General features: G+C 34.4%; 1 protein-coding gene across 2 annotated transcripts in view; it reads left to right on the top strand.

Annotated features, from left to right (window-relative positions):
- The window catches only part of LOC145259763 (xaa-Pro dipeptidase-like), a 64777-nt gene that overhangs the window by 6178 nt on the left and 37891 nt on the right, over positions 1-20708 (top strand). The window contains exons 2-3 of one of the 2 annotated variants that reach the window (XM_080117501.1): positions 6027-6111; positions 7418-7601. In XM_080117501.1, coding sequence (XP_079973627.1) covers positions 6101-6111; positions 7418-7601 — 195 coding nt within the window. In that variant the 5' untranslated portion in view covers positions 6027-6100. The remainder of the gene's footprint in view (positions 1-6026; positions 6112-7417; positions 7602-20708) is intronic. The other variant, XM_080117500.1, reaches the window with a different exon arrangement.

Here is a 20708-nt window from a genome sequence, read left to right on the forward strand (position 1 = left end):
GGACAATTTCACACATTATTTCACAAATAAAATTGATGACCAAATCAAACGTAAACACAATCCATCTGTCATGTATTATATATATATATATATACTAGCAGGGGTGCCCGGCGTTGCTCGGGTGTTTGGAGGTGTATGCTGTGCAAAAAAAAGCAAAAAAACAAAAAAAATGGTTAATTTTTTAAAACTTTGACCCCTATTATGACCCCTTAAAATTTATTGTTTCGGGCTCAAATCACTTTATTAAGTTAGATCCAGGTTCAAGGAACCTATATCTAAAATTTCAAGTGTCTAGACCCAAAATTGTCGGAGGAGTTTGGTAGAGTTCTTAAAGGTCAAATCGTTGAAATTTGACCCCTTAACAGCCAAATTTCTGGCTGACACCCGTCACATCGATTTTCCCAAATCTCAGTACCCGGTATTTCAAATTTCGAGTCTATAGACTAAAAATTGACAGAGTTATTGCGTAGGGAAATGTACACAGACAGACAGACACGTTCACTTTTATAGATATATAGATATATTAATGTTGATGCACATACGTTGATAACCACCAATGTTTTTCTTTTTACTGTTATTTTACCCTAAACAAGGCATAATGCCACTTTGTCATAAAGGGCTACTATTTGAGACCAAATTTACAGGGATACTATGCAGGGAGTTGGGCAGCAAGATAATCTGTTCACATTACACTTGAACTTCTGCATGTCAGTACAGTCAGAGAAGCAAGGACCTGGCAGGGAATTCCAAAGTCTAGCAGTTTGAGGGAAGAAGCTATTAGAGTAGAAAACCTTACAGCATCTAGAGATCTCTACAGGGTAGGGGTGGGATTTTGCTGCTTTACGGGTTTATCAAGAAGGTCTTCGTCGAGGGGGTACAAGTGCAATGAGTTTATTAGAGCACATTCCATTAAAATACTTATAAAACACAGATATGCCACATTTTGGCGATGGGACAGAGGTTGGAGTTTGGTTGATAGTGTGGGATCTATTAGGTTGGCAACTCTTTTTTGGAATCTTGTCTAGGAGTGAGAGACTAGTGGCAGATACACCAGCCTAGATGTGGCAATAATACTTCTTTTTCACGTTTTATCTTTCCATCTGTTTTTCTGTTTTTTTCTGTTGTTTTTTTCTCTCTACTTTTTTCTGTCTTTTCTTTTCTTCTCTTTTTAAGATAATTCCTTTTGAAAACTGAAAATTTTATTTTTGCCATAAAAAGTAAAACTTCTAAATACTCATGAGAGAGTATGGGAGTTAGATCAATTTTGTTTTATTAAAAAATGACTGTCTAAATTTTGACTGTCTTAGTGGAAACTGACTGAAATTGTTTAAAAATGAAGACCCTCACCCTTGAAAAATTGACCTGTAAGCTCAATCTTATGAAGTCCTGGATATGACCTTAAACTATATCCGACGCGTGGTAGTACCTGTTAGGGTCCCAATTATGGGTTGAATAGAAACCACCTTGTAGCGGTACAGGATACTTTCAGGTATGAGTAATCTTTTAGCACAATAGAAAAATCCCACATTCTTCACAGCAGCCTTGGCAATTACTTCAGTGTATTTGTTCCAATTCATGTTGGTTGTGAAAAGCCTAGGAGTTTGAAGGAAGTATATTCAACTAGTGTATCATTAGTCATAGCTATTGGTGGTGGAGAAGGTTTCTTGTAATTATTAAAGGAAAGAAACTTAGTCTTGGCAGCATTGAATGTTACCATCCATTCACAACCTCATTCTACTACAAACTAGAAGTCTTCCTCTAAGTTTTTAGCCATTTCCTTTGGTATGTGGTCATTCATTTTTCCTCTCATGCCCGTTATAAAGCGAAGTGTTATCAGCAAATATACCCATCTAAGAGACAATTTTATCAGGAAAGGCATTTATGAATATCAGGAATAATAAAGATCCAAGGATCAACCCCCGAGGCACACTCACAGTTATATGTTGTTTTGACATACAGCTATCAAGGACAACCTGGATTTTTCTCTTATGTTAAATATTCAATCAGTAATACCATATGATTTAATTTTCATAAGAAGACCGTCATGCAAAACTTTGTCAAAAGTTTTAGATATGTTTATGACTAGTGCCTTAATCGCTTTCGTTTTATCCAGTCCATGGTATATATGTTCAGAGATTACAGTTAGGATATCTGCAGTAGAATGGGCATGCTAATATCCGTGTTGTCGGTCAGAAAGATGTTTATTATCTATGAGGTAGTGGGCTAGTGCTTTATTGATCAAAATTTTGGCAAAGAGAGAGAGGAAGCTAATGGGGTGATAATTTAGTGGGCCAGTTTTTTCACCAGAAAAACTGGTACAACAGAAGCAATTTTCCAGCAGTCAGAAAAGCAAGATTTGTTAGGCATTTGTTGTAGAGTTTGGAGAGAACCAGGGCAAACTTATCAGTGCATTTTTCAAATAGCATAGCATGATTGATATCAGGCTCACTTACCTTCGAGGTGTCTGTTTTTATGGCATCGCGAACATGGGAGAAGGTGATTTTTCAGATACAGTAGAACCCTGGGATACTGTGGCCTTGGAATATGTTTATTTTAAGGTTATGATGTGGAATACAATGTTTTTCCGGGTCCCTGATTATGGTATTTGCCCCGCCTTACGATGTTATTTATAATGTTATTTGATTATATACATGTGTATTATATAGTGTACTGTATTTTGTTACTAATTTTTTATATGTACTGCATAAAATTTTGCTTAGGCCCTTCCACACGGTGATTTCACCAACCCCGGAATGGATTAATGCCGTATCCCAGGGTTCTACTGTATTAAAGTGTGGCTTCTGTCTGTAAAGGGAATTTTGGGAGGGGGTGGTTTGTTGGATTTAAAGTGGAGTTGGAGGCAAACCATTGGGCAAGCAGGTTTGCCTTTTCGGTTGCCGTGCAAACAACCTCAAGGTTATTGGCTAGTGGAGGAATCGTTGACTGTCCATTATGTACTGCACTGTTATAAATTTTCCTGAAATCACAAGTTCCTAATTTCTGCGACTCCATGCGTTTTCTGGTGACTTCAGGATGCCTTTTCTTGGCTGAGGCTATTCCCCTCTTTCAATTATTTCTAGCTTATATAAACTTTTGCCTGTTTGTATTGGACTGTCGGATAAGTCTGCAGTAAGCATGCTGCTTTTGAGTTATGGCAGCTGCATAAGTAGAAATGAACTATTGTGGAGAGTGGAAGTTGCTAAAGAATTTCCGTGTCAGAACGTGTGCTTCAATTGCTGCTTTGAATCATTATGTAACCTCCATTGCATACAATTTTGCGCTCTATGGAGCCTAAAGGTTTCCTAGTCAGCCATTTTAAAGTGCCTTGTTATTTTGAATCATGGCTCTTGAACTTCAGGTCAAGGGTTTAAGGTGATTTCTGTCAGTATTACAGCATTCTCAGCATTCCCGAGTGGACTATGGCCATTTGTTACACAATCTTCGGGAACTATGGTCAGAAACAGACCTTGCTGAGCCTGTCGATCTTAGTGACCGGTCGGGAACGTGACTGCCTGTGACAGGGAATAGGATGTGTCACGTGACTCGTGTTTATATAGCATAATTACACATTTCAAAAGTTTTTTCTTTAGGTTACATGTGTAATCCTAAATAGGTACTAGTGCAGAGAGCGATCCGAACGTAAATAATAACGTTATTATTTAAAAATCCATTCTTAACACGGGGAGGGGAGTGTGTTTTGTACCTATTCTATACTTCAACCTTACAATTGAATAAAAATTATATCATAAAACTTTAATTAAACTTTGAAATACAATTTAAAAAATAGCGCGGATCACTCTCTGCACTAGATTTTAACTTGAAATAGTTCTGAATGTAATAACATTTTTTAAAAGTTGTTTTTAATTAGAGCTCTAAAAGCAAAAAAAAAAAAAAAAAATAGCGTGAAAAAATAAATATACAACGAATAAATGTTACCAAAGGCAAGATATGTTAATCTTCTACCTTTCTGAATAAGTTTTTGGAATTTTAACTTATTTTAAAGCGTTTTTTTAAACTTCATAAAAAGTAGTGTGAAGTCTGAGTTAGAATTGAAAAAAAGAGGCGTCTCAAATAACCATATTGAATCTCGATAATCGCTTAAAAATCGAAAATTAAACAAAATACTAGTAGAAACCCATCCAATGAATGTTAACAATCGTGCGAAAATGTAATTAACAAATTTCATACTACTTTTGCGTTGAAGTAAAAAAAAAAAAAAAAAAAGGGGGGGGGCAAACAAAATTTATCCAGGCAGGTAGAGGAGTAACTTATCTTACCTTTGGTAACATTTATTTGTTGTATATTTTTTTACTCCCCCACTCCTCTTTCTTGTTTATGTTGGCGTTTGTGAAAAATGCCCCCCCCCCAATAAAAACATGAAACCGTTTTTATCCCCACCCCCACACAATTTTTAGCACTTCTGCATTGTAGCATTAGCAATCGCCGGGAAACAATATGATGGCCATTATTTGTTAAAAAGTTTGGTGGATGCACAATGTGTACTGTACTATACTCTCCCCCCCTTTTTTTTCGCAGATTATTATCGATTGGACACTAATCTACCAGATTAAAAGCAAAAAAGTCAATATTTAGACATTTGAAAGGGGTGCTCAGTTTTTAATTATAACGTTCTAGTAAACCGATCCCCCATATTGGACACACTCGACCAGAAAACAAAATTTATTGTTTAAAATTTCTTTTTTCTTATTGGAAAGGGATTCATATATACTTTTTTTTGGGTTTGTATTACTGTACACATAAATTCGAAAAAGTTGTCAAAAAACAAATATATAACAAATAAATGTTATCAAAGGCAAGATAAGTTACTTTTCTACCAAACTGGATACATTTTTTTTTTTTGTTTTTATTCAATGTAACATATTTATTCAGCTCGAAAAACATGCAGTGTTTACCGATGTATTGGAAAATTTAAAATGGCGCCCGACACTCTCTTTAACATGGTAAGTTTGGGAAAAGGTGTTATAAATAATAAACTAGACAAAATACTATTAAAAAAAAACACCGAATATATGTCGACTTATGTCACGGTAACATATAATGAGCGAATTTCTAACAGTATTTTGTCTAGTTTATTATTTATAACATGTTTTCCTGAACTTACCGTGTTAAAGAGAGTGTCGGGCGCCATTTTGAATTTTCCAATACATCGGTAAACACTGTATGCTTTTCGAGCTGAATAAACATGTTACATTGAATAAAAACACGAAAAATATATCCAGTTAGGTAGAAAAGTAACTTATCTTGCCTTTGATAACATTTATTTGTTATATATTTGTTTTTTGACAACTTTTTCGAATCCATGTGTACAGTAATACAACCCCCCCCCCCAAAAAAAAACGAAACGAAAAAAAAAGTTTAATTTGATTAACGCTACTTTTGCTGTTCACGGGTCGTGTTGAAATAGTAACATTATTATTATTTAGAAACCCGTTTTTAACATGAGGAGGGGGAGGGCTGCTAAAACGCAGGAAGACTTTTTTTTTTTATCGCATTCTGTTTAGGCATTTCTTGTTCGAACACTCGACACTAATTGTGTTCCGAAGTAAATAGACGCATTAAAATAAGTTATACCACAATAAAATTTATCCAGGTAGGTAGAAGAGCAACCTTGCTTTTGGTAGCATTTATTTGTTGTATATTTGATTTTTACAACTTTTTCGGTTTGTTGTCTATATTACTACCCCCCCATTATTTTTATTTATTTATTTTTTTATGTTTAAGAAACCAGAATTGAATTTTGGTTCTTATTGATTTTGGTTTATTGTCGTAAATCGTTATCGAGTTTTAATCGAACCAACATTGTTCGCCATGGGTGTCAATCTGCACAAACACCACACACACACACACACAAAACACGATTTAATGAAAATAAACAATCGTCAGATTTAAATGTTTTTCACGTGATTTATTTTTTAGCTAAGTATAAAAAGTGGGCGTATGTGGACTTGTAAACTTTGTCATAATTCTTGGTAAAATCGGTTCAATTTCATTTCCCTTTTTCGCAGTTGCAAGTCACACTTTAAAAGTTCCTGTCACATTCGCTGTCCCGACTCGCCTTTTCTTTTCCTTCCAACAAATAATGGAATCCAAGTAAGATAAACCACTTTTGCATTATTTGGTAAACAAGAAGATTAAATGACCGTGTAGATTTGTAAATTTCGGTAGATTTTTCCTCAGTTTCCACCTTAACATTTTCCTTTAAAATGACGACTTATAAAGGTTTTCGGGCATGCTGAAAACGAATATCGCCTTTAAATTTTAAAATAAGTAGTTTTCCGGATATTAAGGAATATAATTCCTTATGTCAAAAGTGGTAAAAATGTACGGGCATGTTTTTGGTGTACGCGCGTCAAAATTGCGCGTACAACAATGGTCGCCTTTTATAACATAAGGAATTACGAAAACCTAAAGGTCGTCATTTTAAAGAAAAATGTTAAGGTGGAAGATAAGTAAAAATTTACCGTTCCTTCCTTCACTCTTTATCTGTGCCTAAACCTAAACGTAGACTCCATGAACAAAGCTCCTTTCTTAGAACTGCACGCCCTGCTTTCCAACTGACTACAATATGATTGTCTTCAAGTCCAATGTAAACAAGTTTTTCATTAGCCATTCCCTCAACTAATCCAATTTACCAAATTGCCACTACTAACGATTACTACGATATTGACCCATTGACGACTGTACACTCATTAATTCTTATCCTCGAGTTGCCTCCGGGCCTTGATGAGTGGTGATTCCTTTGTAAAAAAAAAAAAAAGTTCCTTATTTAGAATTCAATTTAATTAAAGATATAGAAAAATCTTTATGATGTATGTACGCGTCACGGAAAGGAAATGTCATACTCCAAAAATCACGTAAAATTGAATAAGTAGTTTTTCTCCGCAAATTTTACCAAAAAAAAAAAAAAACTACTGGATTAATTTACGTGATTTTTATATATAGAAATCAGTTAGTTACAGCTTTTCAGAAAGTTTTAAAATCCAAGGCATCAATTTTAGCACACGGGGGGAGGGGGGGCAACAGAGTTTTCCCGAAAAATCGGTTCTCTTTTTAACTCATATCATGTTTAATGTTTGTGCAAAATTTCAAAACTTCCAAGGCGTAGTTTAACCCTTATCCTTGAGTGGCCTCTTGGCTTTGATAATGTGGTGATGCCTGTGTAAAAAAAAAAAAAAAAAAGATGACCGGACAAGGGAGAATTTACAGGTCCCCCCCTCCTTTTGTCAGGGGACCAAAAATAAGTTGTTTTGGAAATAAATCGGTTTTTATTTTTTAAACTAACGTTTGTCTTTTTTCTTCACACCTGCAATGCGTTATTATTATTATTTTCTTTCAATTGAACGCAGTCGATAACACTATGAAGTTTTGAATGAATTCTTTATTTTTTGTTTATTAGGTCGTTTTTTAATCGAGGCAAGCACACTTTCAGCATACCGGCAAAATTATATAAGATAAACCGCGAACGATTGTGCGAACGTCTTAAGAATGTAAAAGACGTTACGAAGAATGCTTACGTCTTGTTAAAGGGAGGAGAGTCAACTACAAGATTCTGTTCTGATCATGAGCCGATCTTCCGACAGGTGAGTTAACTCGATATGTTTTTTTTTTCATTTTACTTCAATTATTATCTGATGTTACTTTTAATTAAATGCAAAATCATTTTTTACTTAAGATGAAGCAACTTTACAAGAGTGAGTCGGAAATGAGGCGATAATATTTGCGAACGATTAAACACATTTGTTTTTTGAGTATTTCTATGAATCATGTTAACAATCTCTAAAAATAGTTAACTGTTCCTACTAAAAAAAATTCTTTTTCTAATTGGTCACGTGCTTTCTTTCTGGGAAATTGAATTTGCTTTCTTTCTCGAAATTGAAGTTGCAAAACTTAATTTTTGAATTTTTAAGTTTTCGAGATGTTTGGTTTTCCATATTCAGTTTTAGTTCAATCTATATATCTATAAAAGTGAAAATGTCTGTGTGTGTGTCTGTGTGTCTACATGTCCCTATGCAATAACTCTGTCAATTTTCAGTCTACAGACTCGAAATTTAGTATACAGGGTATTGAGATTTGGGAAAATTTTGTAATCCGTTTTCGGCCAGAAATTTGGCTGTTAAGGGGTTAAAGTTCAACGATTTGACCTTTGAGAACTCTACCAAACTCCTCCGACAATTTTGGGTCTAAAAACTTGAAATTTTAGATATAGGTTCCTTGGGCATGGATCTAACTTAATAATAATCTCTTGACAAGCTTCCTTTCCAGGGCAATTGTTCTTGACATATCGAAGGCCTTCGATAAGGTATGGTATAAAGGCTTACTTCACAAGATTTCCAGCTACGGTATCACTGGAAATGTTTTCTCAATCATTAAATCATTTCTCTCCAATAGGTTCATAAGAGTAGTGGTTGATGGGCAGAAATCAGAGGCCCACAGTATTAATGCTGGAGTCCCTCAGGGGTCCATCCTGGGCCCAACTCTCTTCCTGATCTACATCAATGATCTTCCAAAACACATACTTAAATCATTCATTGACATCTATGGTGATGACACGACCATCTATGGCAACACATCAAAGGCCTTAAATGACAAAGTTCTCTCTAATTCTCTCTCCTCTGATCTTGAGTGCGTGGTACAGTGGGAGAAGAGGTGGCTGGTCACTTTTAATGCATCCAAAACCAAGCTTCTATCTTTACATCATCAACGCTCTGATCCCCATCTGACATCAATTGAAATGGATGGTTCTCATCTTGGGGAGACTCCATATTTTGACAAGCTTCTGGGCTTGACCTTTACTCCTGATCTGAAATGGAACATGTACATCAGGTCTGTTGCCAAGGACGCTGGGAAAATGGTGGGATCCTTCTACCGCTCCAGAAGATATCTCACTACTGATGCAATTCTCTATCTGTATAAAAGCCAAGTACGTCCAAGGATGGAGTACTGCTGCCACATCTGGACAGGAGCTGCTAAAAACAGCCTATCCTGCCTTGCCAGAGTAAAAAATAGACTTTGTGGTTTAGTGGGGAATGTCCTTTTCTCTTCCCTGCAGCCTTTCTCCCACAGAAGAGACGTTGCGAGCCTGTCTTTGTTTTATCGTTATTTCCATGGCAAGTGCTCGTCTGAGCTCCAATCTCTGGTCCCCCCTCACCAATCTTTCACGAGAAATGCCCGTCTGGCTGAAACTACTGTCAATAATTTTCCCCACTCTTTATCTGTGCCTAAATCCAAACATAGATTCCATGAACAGAGCTTCTTTCTCAGAAGTGCACAACTGTGGAACTCTCTTCCGTTTGCCTGTTTCCCACCTGACTACAACTTGGATGTCTTCAAATCCAACATAAACAAATTCCTGACAAACCGCCCCCTTAAGTAAGACACTATCAAATCTCCAATACTAATGATTACTACAATACTATCTCATTGATTACTGTACACGCAATAACCCTTATCCCTGAGTGGCCTTCGGGCCTTGATAAGTGGTGACCCCCCTCCCCATGTAAAAAAAAAAAACAAAACAAAAAAAAAACTCGATTTGAGCCCAAAAAAATAAATGTTAAGGAGTCATAATAGGGGTCAAAGTTTAAAAAAAAAATTGACTGCTTCAGTCTCTACCAAATTACTCCGAGCATTTTTGGTCTAATCATTTGAAATTTTACATAAAGGGTATTCAGAGATAGGGCAAGCTTTTTAATCAGTTTGGGTCAAAAATTTGAGTTACCAATATATAAATGTATGTATGCATGTATGTATGTATCTTCGTCGCTGAGTTTATTTGTGAAAAAATGTGTGAATTTGTTTATATCATCGTCAGTTACTATTCCAAAAGTGTTTGTCTCAACCAAACTTTTTATTTTAAAAAAAAACAAAAAAAAACATAAGTGTCTTTAATTTATGTCCGTTGGACTGTTTACATTTTGACTATTCGTCGCTGAGTTTATTTGTGAAAAAATATGTGAATTTGTTTATATCATCGTCAGTTACTATTCCAAAAGTGTTTGTCTCAACCAAACTTTTTATTTAAAAAAAACAAAAAAAAAAACATAAGTGTCTTTAATTTATGTCCGTTGGACTGTTTACATTTTGACTATTCGTCGCTGAGTTTATTTGTGAAAAAATATGTGAATTTGTTTATATCATCGTCAGTTACTATTCCAAAAGTGTTTGTCTCAACCAAACTTTTTATTTAAAAAAAAAACAAAAAAAAACATAAGTGTCTTTAATTTATGTCCGTTGGACTGTTTACATTTTGACTATTCGTCGCTGAGTTTATTTGTGAAAAAATGTGTGAATTTGTTTATATCATCGTCAGTTACTATTCCAAAAGTGTTTGTCTCAACCAAACTTTTTATTTAAAAAAAACAAAAAAAAAAAACATAAGTGTCTTTAATTTATGTCCGTTGGACTGTTTACATTTTGACTATTCGTCGCTGAGTTTATTTGTGAAAAAATGTGTGAATTTGTTTATATCATCGTCAGTTACTATTCCAAAAGTGTTTGTCTCAACCAAACTTTTTATTTAAAAAAAAAACAAAAAAAAACATAAGTGTCTTTAATTTATGTCCGTTGGACTGTTTACATTTTGACTATTCGTCGCTGAGTTTATTTGTGAAAAAATGTGTGAATTTGTTTATATCATCGTCAGTTACTATTCCAAAAGTGTTTGTCTCAACCAAACTTTTTATTTAAAAAAAACAAAAAAAAAAAAACATAAGTGTCTTTAATTTATGTCCGTTGGACTGTTTACATTTTGACTATTCGTCGCTGAGTTTATTTGTGAAAAAATGTGTGAATTTGTTTATATCATCGTCAGTTACTATTCCAAAAGTGTTTGTCTCAACCAAACTTTTTATTTAAAAAAAAAACAAAAAAAAACATAAGTGTCTTTAATTTATGTCCGTTGGACTGTTTACATTTTGACTATTCGTCGCTGAGTTTATTTGTGAAAAAATGTGTGAATTTGTTTATATCATCGTCAGTTACTATTCCAAAAGTGTTTGTCTCAACCAAACTTTTTATTTTAAAAAAAAATAAAAAAATAAGCGTCTTTAATTTATGTCCGTTGGACTGTTTACATTTTGACTATTCGTTGCTGAGTTTATTTGTGAAAAAATGTGTGAATTTGTTTATATCATCGTCAGTTACTATTCTAAAAGTGTTTGTCTCAACCAAATTTTTTTTTATTTAAAAAAAAAAGAAAAAAAACAACAAAGTGGGAGACCAGTACCCGCATTAAGCTGGTCTGCAGTTTGACTTGTTGCTGGCTATCTTGCTCTTGCTTGTTGCTGGATGTCAACATTTTGAACCGAGAGAGAGATTTAGCTGTCGTACAAATCTAAAACTCTGTAACACCATCTTTGTATAGATACTCCCTCAGGTATTTGTCTATTATAAAAAGAAAAAAAGTCCTGTGGCAATAAAAAAGTTGTGACGTGTGTACGCCTGTAATGCTGGATGCATGTAACAACTATTCTGCCATCATTATAGGTATCTATGTATGTATGTATGTGTGTGTGTATGTTTATATGTGTATGTGTGTATATTTATATATGTACATGTGAGTTTATATGTATTTATATCTATGTGTATATGTGTGTATATGTGTCTATGTGTATATATGTTTGTGTGTGTACATATATACATTTATGAATGTTTGTATGCATGTATGTGTGTATATGCATGTATGTGTATGTATGCAGGTGTATATGTATTTGTATGTGTATGTGTATTAATGCATATATATGGATGTGTATGTATATGTAGGTAAGTGTATGTATATATATGTGCATATGTGTACGTATATGTATGTGTAAGTATATATGTGGATCTATGTATGTATATGTGTATGTATGAATGTGGGTATGTATATGTATTATGCATTGTGTATGTATATGGGTATATATGAGCGTATGCTTATAGACATGTATGTATGTATACATTTATATGTATGTATACCAATGACCGTCTTGTTTATGTTTGCATGTGTGTGTGTATGTATATGTATGTGTGCGTATTGTGTATGTACATATGTGTGTGCGTGTATATATATGTATGTATAACAATGACCGTCTTTAGTGTCATGTTTGCTTCAGCATGTGAATTCGCTGGCAGGACTATATGTCTTTTTTTGGGCTCATGAACTTTCAGTATCTGAGGGAGTGGCACTCGTCTGACAAGACGTTGCAATCAATCATCATGTATCTTTGCATGTCTGCTTAAAACTTTCAACAGAGGCGACGGATTTTTACAAGATCAGTATCGTTTTGAAGTTCGACCTTTCAGACGATAAATATCGAAAAATTGGCTAAAAACATAATATCTTCACCTTCAGCTGGGAACTTTTCTACGGGGGGGGGGGATCACTTTTTTTGCCGATATTTTTGAAAGTCATCCTCTCCTTTCTATTGTCTAGCCTTAATTAAAACCTACGTCATTTCCAGTTTGGCAGTGGTCGTAACAGCAAAGACGTCAGTTTTTTTTCCTGTTCTTTTCCTTCTTTTGCAGTACGGGTTCGAACCTCCCTTCTTACTACCACTTTTTTTTTTTTTTTTTTTTTTTTTTTGCTCAACATACAGTTCCAAACACGTGGGTAATGCCGGGCTGAAATGCTAGTCATTTCTATCCGTGTTTTAAATATGGAATCTGTTTGCAAGTCAACGGAGGGGAAAAAAAAAATCAAGTTTGATTACATTACTGATTCTCACTGAAATGGACACTTATGCACTACTAGGACGGAATCACTTCTTTGGTTTTCAGTTAAGACATGGGGAGAGTACAAAGCAGGGGGAGACAAATGCAATTTTAGGACCGAATCGAAAATAAATGCATGTTTTTTTTTTTGTTTTTTTTTTTTTAGAGAAAAAACTTTTTTTTTTAATAAATATAAGAAACATAGAATAACAAAAAATAGATTTTTTTTTAAAAAACAAAATAGACATTTTTAAAAATTTTTTTAATAAAACATGAACATAAAGTTTTTGTAACGCATTTCTGAAATTAAAATAAATATAACTTTTTTTTTCTTATATTTATATAATAATATTTCTTAAAATAAATATAAAAACTTTTTTGTTTTATTTTTTTTTTTTTTTTCAGATTAGTTTGATTAGTATTTTTAGTGATGGGCGATTTATTTTTTAATGTTGATGTTTCTCAAGTTAATTCATACGAAATTGTGTGTCTCTGTTCATATAATCTGATGCTACCAGATAAGGCTGTCTGATGATATTGGCACCCTGACTTAAATGCACCACGCATTGATGTTATTGTTTTTTCTTTGCCCTTGCAGAACTCAAACATGTTATGCAAAGCCAAAAGCAAAACCAAAATTTTTTCTCTACAAAACAACCAAACTAAACACCATGAATAAATATTTGAAGATATAAAGAACTTGAAGCATACAAACTTTGTTCCAAAATAACTGAATCCAAAAAAGGTTGATATGTTGTAAAACAACCAAACTCTGTTCATGTAAAAACAATCCGATATAAAAAAAAAAAGAACCACCCATCAATATGGTCGGTTTAATATATGGTTTTAAGTTGTCCTTCACTAAAAAAAAAAATCCAAGTTGAAAATTTTAGTGCACTAATTTTTGCTTTGTTATCAAATTGTGTTTCTGTTTGACTTTACACAATCCAAATTTGATTTTATTTTTATTGATTTGATCTTAAAATAAAAAGTATAACTTGATTTCTAATATTAGTTGTTGAAGTGAATCATAGTAAGAAGATTCAATGTGTTAGCTATTGAAATGAATCTTTTTAAAAAATTTTTTAAAATATTTTTTATTGCATTTTCATCCTAAACAAGGCTCAATGCCACTTTGATATAAGGAGTTACTATCTGGGACATAATTTGTAGGGGTATTATGTAGGGAGTTGAGCAGCAAAATGTCTGTTTACATTACATTTAAACTTTAGCATGTCAGAGAAGCAGAGACCCGGAAGGGAATTCCAAAGTCCAGCAGTCCTAGGGAAGAAACTATTAGAGTAAAAATCTTTCTTACAGCTAGGGATCTCTACTGTGTAGGGGTGGGATTTTGCTGCTTGTCGGGTGTATTTCCATCGAGGGGGCACAAAGGCTTGTAATTTGTTGGAGCATCCACCATTAAAATACTTGTAAAACAGGCAGAGGGATGCAACATTCTGTCGATGGGACAGTGGCTGAAACCTAGAAGATAGTGCAGAACCTATTAGGTTGGCGACTCTCTTTTGAACCTTGTCTAAGGGGGAGAGACTTGTAGCAAATGCACTGGCCCAAATGTGGCAACAATGCTTTATATGAAAAGTCGAAGTTGCATTTCCATATCATTTTTGTTATTTTTTTTTAATATAAGAAATTTAGGTATATAGAAGGCAAAACAATGCAAAGATATAATAGATAGACTCAAACTGAAGCAACTTGAGATATAATGGTCGAACCAGCTATGCAGTTTCACTTTTATTGATTCGATACATGTGTGTGTGTGTGTATGTATATATGTACAATTATACGTATATATGTTTTAATAATATTTTGCATGTAATATGTTCTTACTTGCATCAGTTTATCAGATAACATATCCATGTAATATTTCGGGAAGACCTTCCCTTCATCAAGCATGTGTTTGACTTTCACATTAACCTTTTTTTTCTTTTTTTTTTTCTTTTTTTTTTCTTTTTTTTTTCCTTTTTTTTTTTCTTTTTTTCTTTTTCTTTTTTCTTTTTTTTTTTTTCTTTTTTTTACAAGGCGTAATAGAATTCGGCCCAATAAACATTGAGCAGAATTCTATTTGATGGTTTAATCTAACAATTATTATTTTGATTATAATTAATTTTCGTTTTACATGAGATAACATAGTACAGCTGTAATTATTTTTCAATTGTTTGAAGCATTTTTAGTTATACACTGTGAAATTTGGATTACAGATCTATGTGACACAAAAAAACGTTAAATTTTTCAATCATCAACAACCTTTGACCTGATCATAATTCAGTGGTTAACTGTGCTGCCAAAATAAATTTCATTGTTTACGCTTTTTTTTTTTTTTTTTTTTAATATCTGTGTGTCCACAGTAAAAGTCTTTTAGATATAAATAAAAATGAAATTTTGGTGCGTGATATTTAATGTCAAAGTTTGACCCATTTCTTGCACTGACAGTGAGGTTAAAATGCCCTATTTCAATTAAATATTATTTTTTATTGGAATCCTTTAAGATAAATAATTTATGTATTTATGTACTAGCATTTCAGCCCGGCGTTGCCCGGGTGTTTGGAGGTGTATGTTGAGCCAAAAAAAAAAAAAAGTGGTCAATTTTTTAAATTTTGACCCCTATTATGACCCCTTAACATTTATTGTCTTGGGCTCAAATCAAGTTATTAAGTTAGATCCATTTCCAAGGATCTATATCTAAAATTTCAAGTGTTTAGACCCAAAAATGGCCGAGGAGTTTGGTAGATTTCTCAAAGGTCAAATCGTTGAACTTTAACCCCTTAACAGCCAAATTTCTGGCCGAAAACTGATCACATAGATTTTCTCAAATCTCAGTACCTTGTATATTAAATTTTGAGTCTGTAGATTTAAAATTGAGAGAGTTATTGCATAGGGAAATGTACACAGACACACACACAGACACGTTTACTTTTATAGATATATAGATTGGCAGACTGCTAGCCTCATTTTCATAGTTGTTGTTGCTCCATCACATTTCGGCGAACTAATCCTCTGGCCTTCTTCAAGTGATTAACTGTGATGGGATAGGAATGCTGAGTCTCGTAAGTGTATCCCCAGTAATTACTGCCTTCCATAGTTGTTGTTTCACACATTTTGGCGAACTAATCCTCTGACCTGCTTTGGGTAGGATTGAAACTGCCATCTTCAGACAATGCTCACCTGGAGTCGTAGAGAATCAACAAATCTATATACTGTGGCATGGGATAACAATTCTCAAATAAATGAATAAAAAACTTTATTTCAAGTTAATTCAATTTTAGACAATAACATTTTTTTTATATATTACTGTATATGCGATCGAAGTTGTAAACTTCTTTGCATATTGCTTTGCAAAAGGACATCTTGTTAATTAACTATTGTTTTTTGCAACTCTACGATTGTTTCGATTTTAATACAACAGATTGTTTTAAGAATATTTTTTTGCATTTGTCGGCAAATGTTATCTTTAGGCCTTTTTTTTAGGCGGACTGACTTAAATTTCAACAAGTTTCGATCCATTTCTAAATTGTAAGATTAAATACAAATGCCCCCCCCCCACACACACACACACCATCGCCTGAGCAAATTGATTTCATTTTTCTCTACAATCGCATTTAAAAGATAAATTTATATAAAAAAATTTAGCTGGCCACCTGGCATTGCTCGATCTTAAAATATGTTTAAATATGGTATTTTAATTTAGACAGATTCCGTATTTATTATTATAGAGTCAATTCCCTATTGCTTATTATATTGTACCCAATATATTGTAGTAATTTCAAAAGTAAAAAAATATATATATTCAGCTTGGGTGCCATCAGTTAGAATCGAAACCAAATCATATAGCACTCCAGCCTTAGTCGTTACTGCTTAAGCTATCGTTAGATGTATAAGAAATAGTGAACCAACTGTAATGTATAAATATATATAATTACACATGCATACAATAACACGTTTAGCTGACTTTCGCCTGCCAAGTTCCAATATTTTTTTAATTTTGACCTCTTAGCAGCTAATTTTACTGACTAAAAAATCCAGAAAAGAACATTTGACCTGCCTTGTACTGCTCTGCAACCTTGCGTCTTGGAAGAGATGTACTTTGAAAAAATGGAGACAGACATATAAACATAGTGAGTTTTATAAATTAGATTGACAAAATGTTAACGTTTATACGAATAAATGCGAAGTTTGTGTTTTGTGTTTATAACTAAGTTATGATATGTTTATTATTTTAAACTTTTGTTTGAAGAATTTCAAATAGTGACCTTTGCAATAGCAAACTATTTTAATACGATTGTCTTGATAAAAAATGAGTTTAATCATAACGTGATATGTTAAGATTATTTATTCATTGACTCGAATGATGATGATGTTCATCCATCGCTTGCGAGGATGACTGTGATCATGCAATTGGGTTCGAAGCTGGCTTGTTAGACCGAGTCGAGCCCTGAAGTATTTCCTGCATGTTGGACACCTGACGGATAATTCTGTATCAGAGATGTTGACTGCTCTGTCTTTTGTAATGTCACGTTTTCTCTTGCGTACTTCACTGTGTGCGGATTCAGTAATTGTATCCGTTTGTGATTTGTGGCACGCCAAGAATATCTGTTTTGGGTTAGTTTTTCCCAGGACTTAAAATACAAAGACAACATAACCAATGAGGAAGTCAAAAACTGCTTCTGTGGTACCAGTTTTCAAGAATTCTGGCGCAAGAACTGACCCAGTAAATTATCATCCCATTAGCCTCCTCCCACTTTTCGCCAAAATATTTGAGTCCATAATTAACCAAGCTCTAGTCCATCACCTTACAGATACTAATTTCTAACCGACCAACACTACGGATTTAGGCAAGCCCGTTCCACAGCAGACATCCTAACTGTAATCTCTGAACGTATATACCATTCACTGGACAAAGCAGGGGAGGGTAGAGCGGTAGCTCTAGATATATCTAAGGCTTTTGACAGGGTATGGCATGAAGGTCTTAGGAAAATCAGATCATACGGTATCACTGGAAGAATACTTAACATAATTAAATTCTTCTTAGATAAGAGAAAAATCCAGGTTGTCCTCGACGGTCGTATATCTAAACAATATGATATAAATGCGGAAGTGCCTCAAGGGTCTAACCTTGGACCTCTATTATTCCTAATATTCATAAATTACCTCCCTGACAAAATTGTCTGTGAGATGGGTGTATATGCTGATGACACCATGCTCTATAACAGACACGACAGGAAAACAAATGAACACATATCTAAAGAAATGGCAGAATCACTACAGGATGACCTCCAATCTGTAGGAAACAAGTTTAATCTTGGCAGCATTGAATGTGACCATCCATTTTTGTCTCCATTCCAATGGGGACAAAAATGGATGGTCACATTCAATATTGCCAAGATTAAACTTGTTTCCTTCAATAATTACAAGAAACCTTTTCTACCACCAATAACGATGGCCAAAGACTCTTTATCAGAAAGTACATCTTTTAAACTCCTCAGCCTAACGATCACAGGAAACATGAGTTGGAACAATTACATTGAGAGCATTGCCAGGACTGCTGCGAAGAAGGTAGGTTCTCTCTACCGTGCTAGAAAGCTGCTAATGCTCAAAAGTATCCTGTACCTCTATAAGGCCACCATTCGCCCATGTATTGAGTATTGTTGTCATATTTGGGCTGGTGCATCTGCTACTAGCCTGTTGCTCCTTGACAAGGTTCAAAAGAAAGTCGCCAAACTAATAGGTCCTGAACTGTTATCTAAGCTTCAGCCTCTGTCCCATTGACGAAATGTAGCATCCCTCTGCCTGTTCTACAAGTACTTTAATGGTGAATGCTCCGACGAACTGCAAGCACTCCTACCCTCTCGACGTAAATACCCCGACAAGCAGCTAAATCCTACCCCTTAACAGTAGAGATCCCTAGATGTAAGAGAGCCTTCTACTCCAGTAGTGTCTTCCCCAGAACCGCTAGACTTTGGAATTCCCTTCCGGGTTCCTGCTTCCCCAACTGTACTGACATGCAGAAGTTCAAGTGTAACGTGAACTGACATCTTGCTGCCCAACTCCCCACATAGTACCCCTGTAGATTATGTCCCTGATATTAGCCCCCTACATCAAAGTGGCAATGTGCCTTGTTTGGGGTGAAAATGTAAAAAAAAAAAAAAAAGAAAAAAAAAAAACAGGATAAAGCAAGCCATTGGTCCTTATGAAGATCTTCTCACCACAATCAGGAGGTGCAAACTAAAATGGTTCGGTCACGTAACGAGAGGAGAGAGGCTTGCTAAGACAGTGCTCCAAGAAACAGTCAGAGGAGGAATAAAGAGAGAAAGACAGAAGAAGTGATGGGAAGACAACATCACAAAATGGGCAGGATTGAAGCTGAGCGAGGCGGTCAAACATCTGGAGGATAGGGAAGGATGGAGAGAACTGGTTAACAGGTCATCTGAAGTGCCTCAATGGCAAACGCCATGGGGTAGGTGAAGGTGAAGAAAACTGTTGGGGGGGGAGACCTTGAATTATTTCCGCTGTCCTCCTGCGGGTCTTTTTTATATGGACAACTCATAATGGAGTTGTTTTGGGAGCCTTGAATTACACATATGGCATATACGACCGCCCAACGAACCTGGCACTGCTGTAACATGGTGTGTACTGATGGACGGTTTGAACAGGCTAAAACCCCTGTGGCTTGTATCTTGTCTTATTACTTGATTTTCAACAATTTACGGAGGCAGGTCATATGGAAATGGTTCAGTTTCTTAGCCTGTCTGGCATATATACAGTCCGTTTCACAAGCATACATGACGATGGTAAGAATCATAGCTCGGTATACTTGAAGTTTGGTCTGCAACCGAATTCCTCTATGATCCCACACAGTGGTTCAGAGACGTCCAAAGGCCCTAATATACACAATGTACAAATTTCATGCAACTTTTCTCATAAACTAATTTTATGCATATAAATGTATATAAACTACAAGAATAGCCGTCACAGGATGCATAAAATTAATTCTCTGAACAGTTTTGCATCATTTTCGTGTCACTTAGAAAGATTAAAATCAAAATAAAAATGCTATTAAACCTCATAGCTAGAATCCTTATATGATTTTCATTCTAGAAGATGTCCAAATCTTAAAGGTTAAGTAGTCTTAAGAAGAAATTAAAATTCATGGAATCTTGCTTAGTTAGTGTCTAATTATGAATTAAATTCAATGCAAATCTATAAATTTAAGGCTTAAGCTTAAGGTGTCTTAAGGAGAAATTTAAATTCAAGAAATTTTGCTTGTCTGTCTTACACTAACAGCCGACTTGAGAGTATCTTTAATTTCATTAAAGATCTTTAAATATAAGTTACTTCCCTTGTTTAAGTCATATTTAAAAAAAAAATAATAATGGCTCGTTAATGGAGCGTGAAATCATGAAAGTAATTGTTTTATGTAATAATTTATATATCTATAAAAGTGAGAATGTGTATGTTCGTAAGAGGACACTTTTCAACCTATATACTCAATGAATTTTTGATCTAAAGATTTGAAATTTGATATATAGGGTATTCAGACACGTGGAAAACTTTTTAATCAGTTTTCATCTGGAAAAAGAGCTGTTAAGGGGTCAAAATTGAATAATTGGTATGTAGGAGGGGGGGGGGTCATCGAATTTTTCTTTGTTTGTCAAGTGTTTCACGATTGCCCATGTGCTAATCATTCACATTATGTTAAGAATAAGTAGGTTTGAGAACATTTTTTAAAGATCATGTAATGGTGGCCTAATGGTTATCGTACTTGATTCACTGTCTTTAGGTTTTGGTTTTGATCTCAGCTCAAGTATTTTTTTTTTTCCTACAAAAAATGAACTGTTTAGAAAACACTTAATATTCACATACACATGTCTCAGTTTCTTTCCATTTTCTTTTTACTTCATTTTTTAAAGGAATTTAACGTTATGTTTAATATTGGGCAATGCCAGGTACATCTGCTAGTATGTTAAAAATTTTGACATGTCAGT

This window comes from Euprymna scolopes, chromosome 35 (genome assembly GCF_053919585.1).
Source record: "Euprymna scolopes isolate OS-2025 chromosome 35, ASM5391958v1, whole genome shotgun sequence".
NCBI lineage: Eukaryota > Metazoa > Mollusca > Cephalopoda > Sepiida > Sepiolidae > Euprymna > Euprymna scolopes.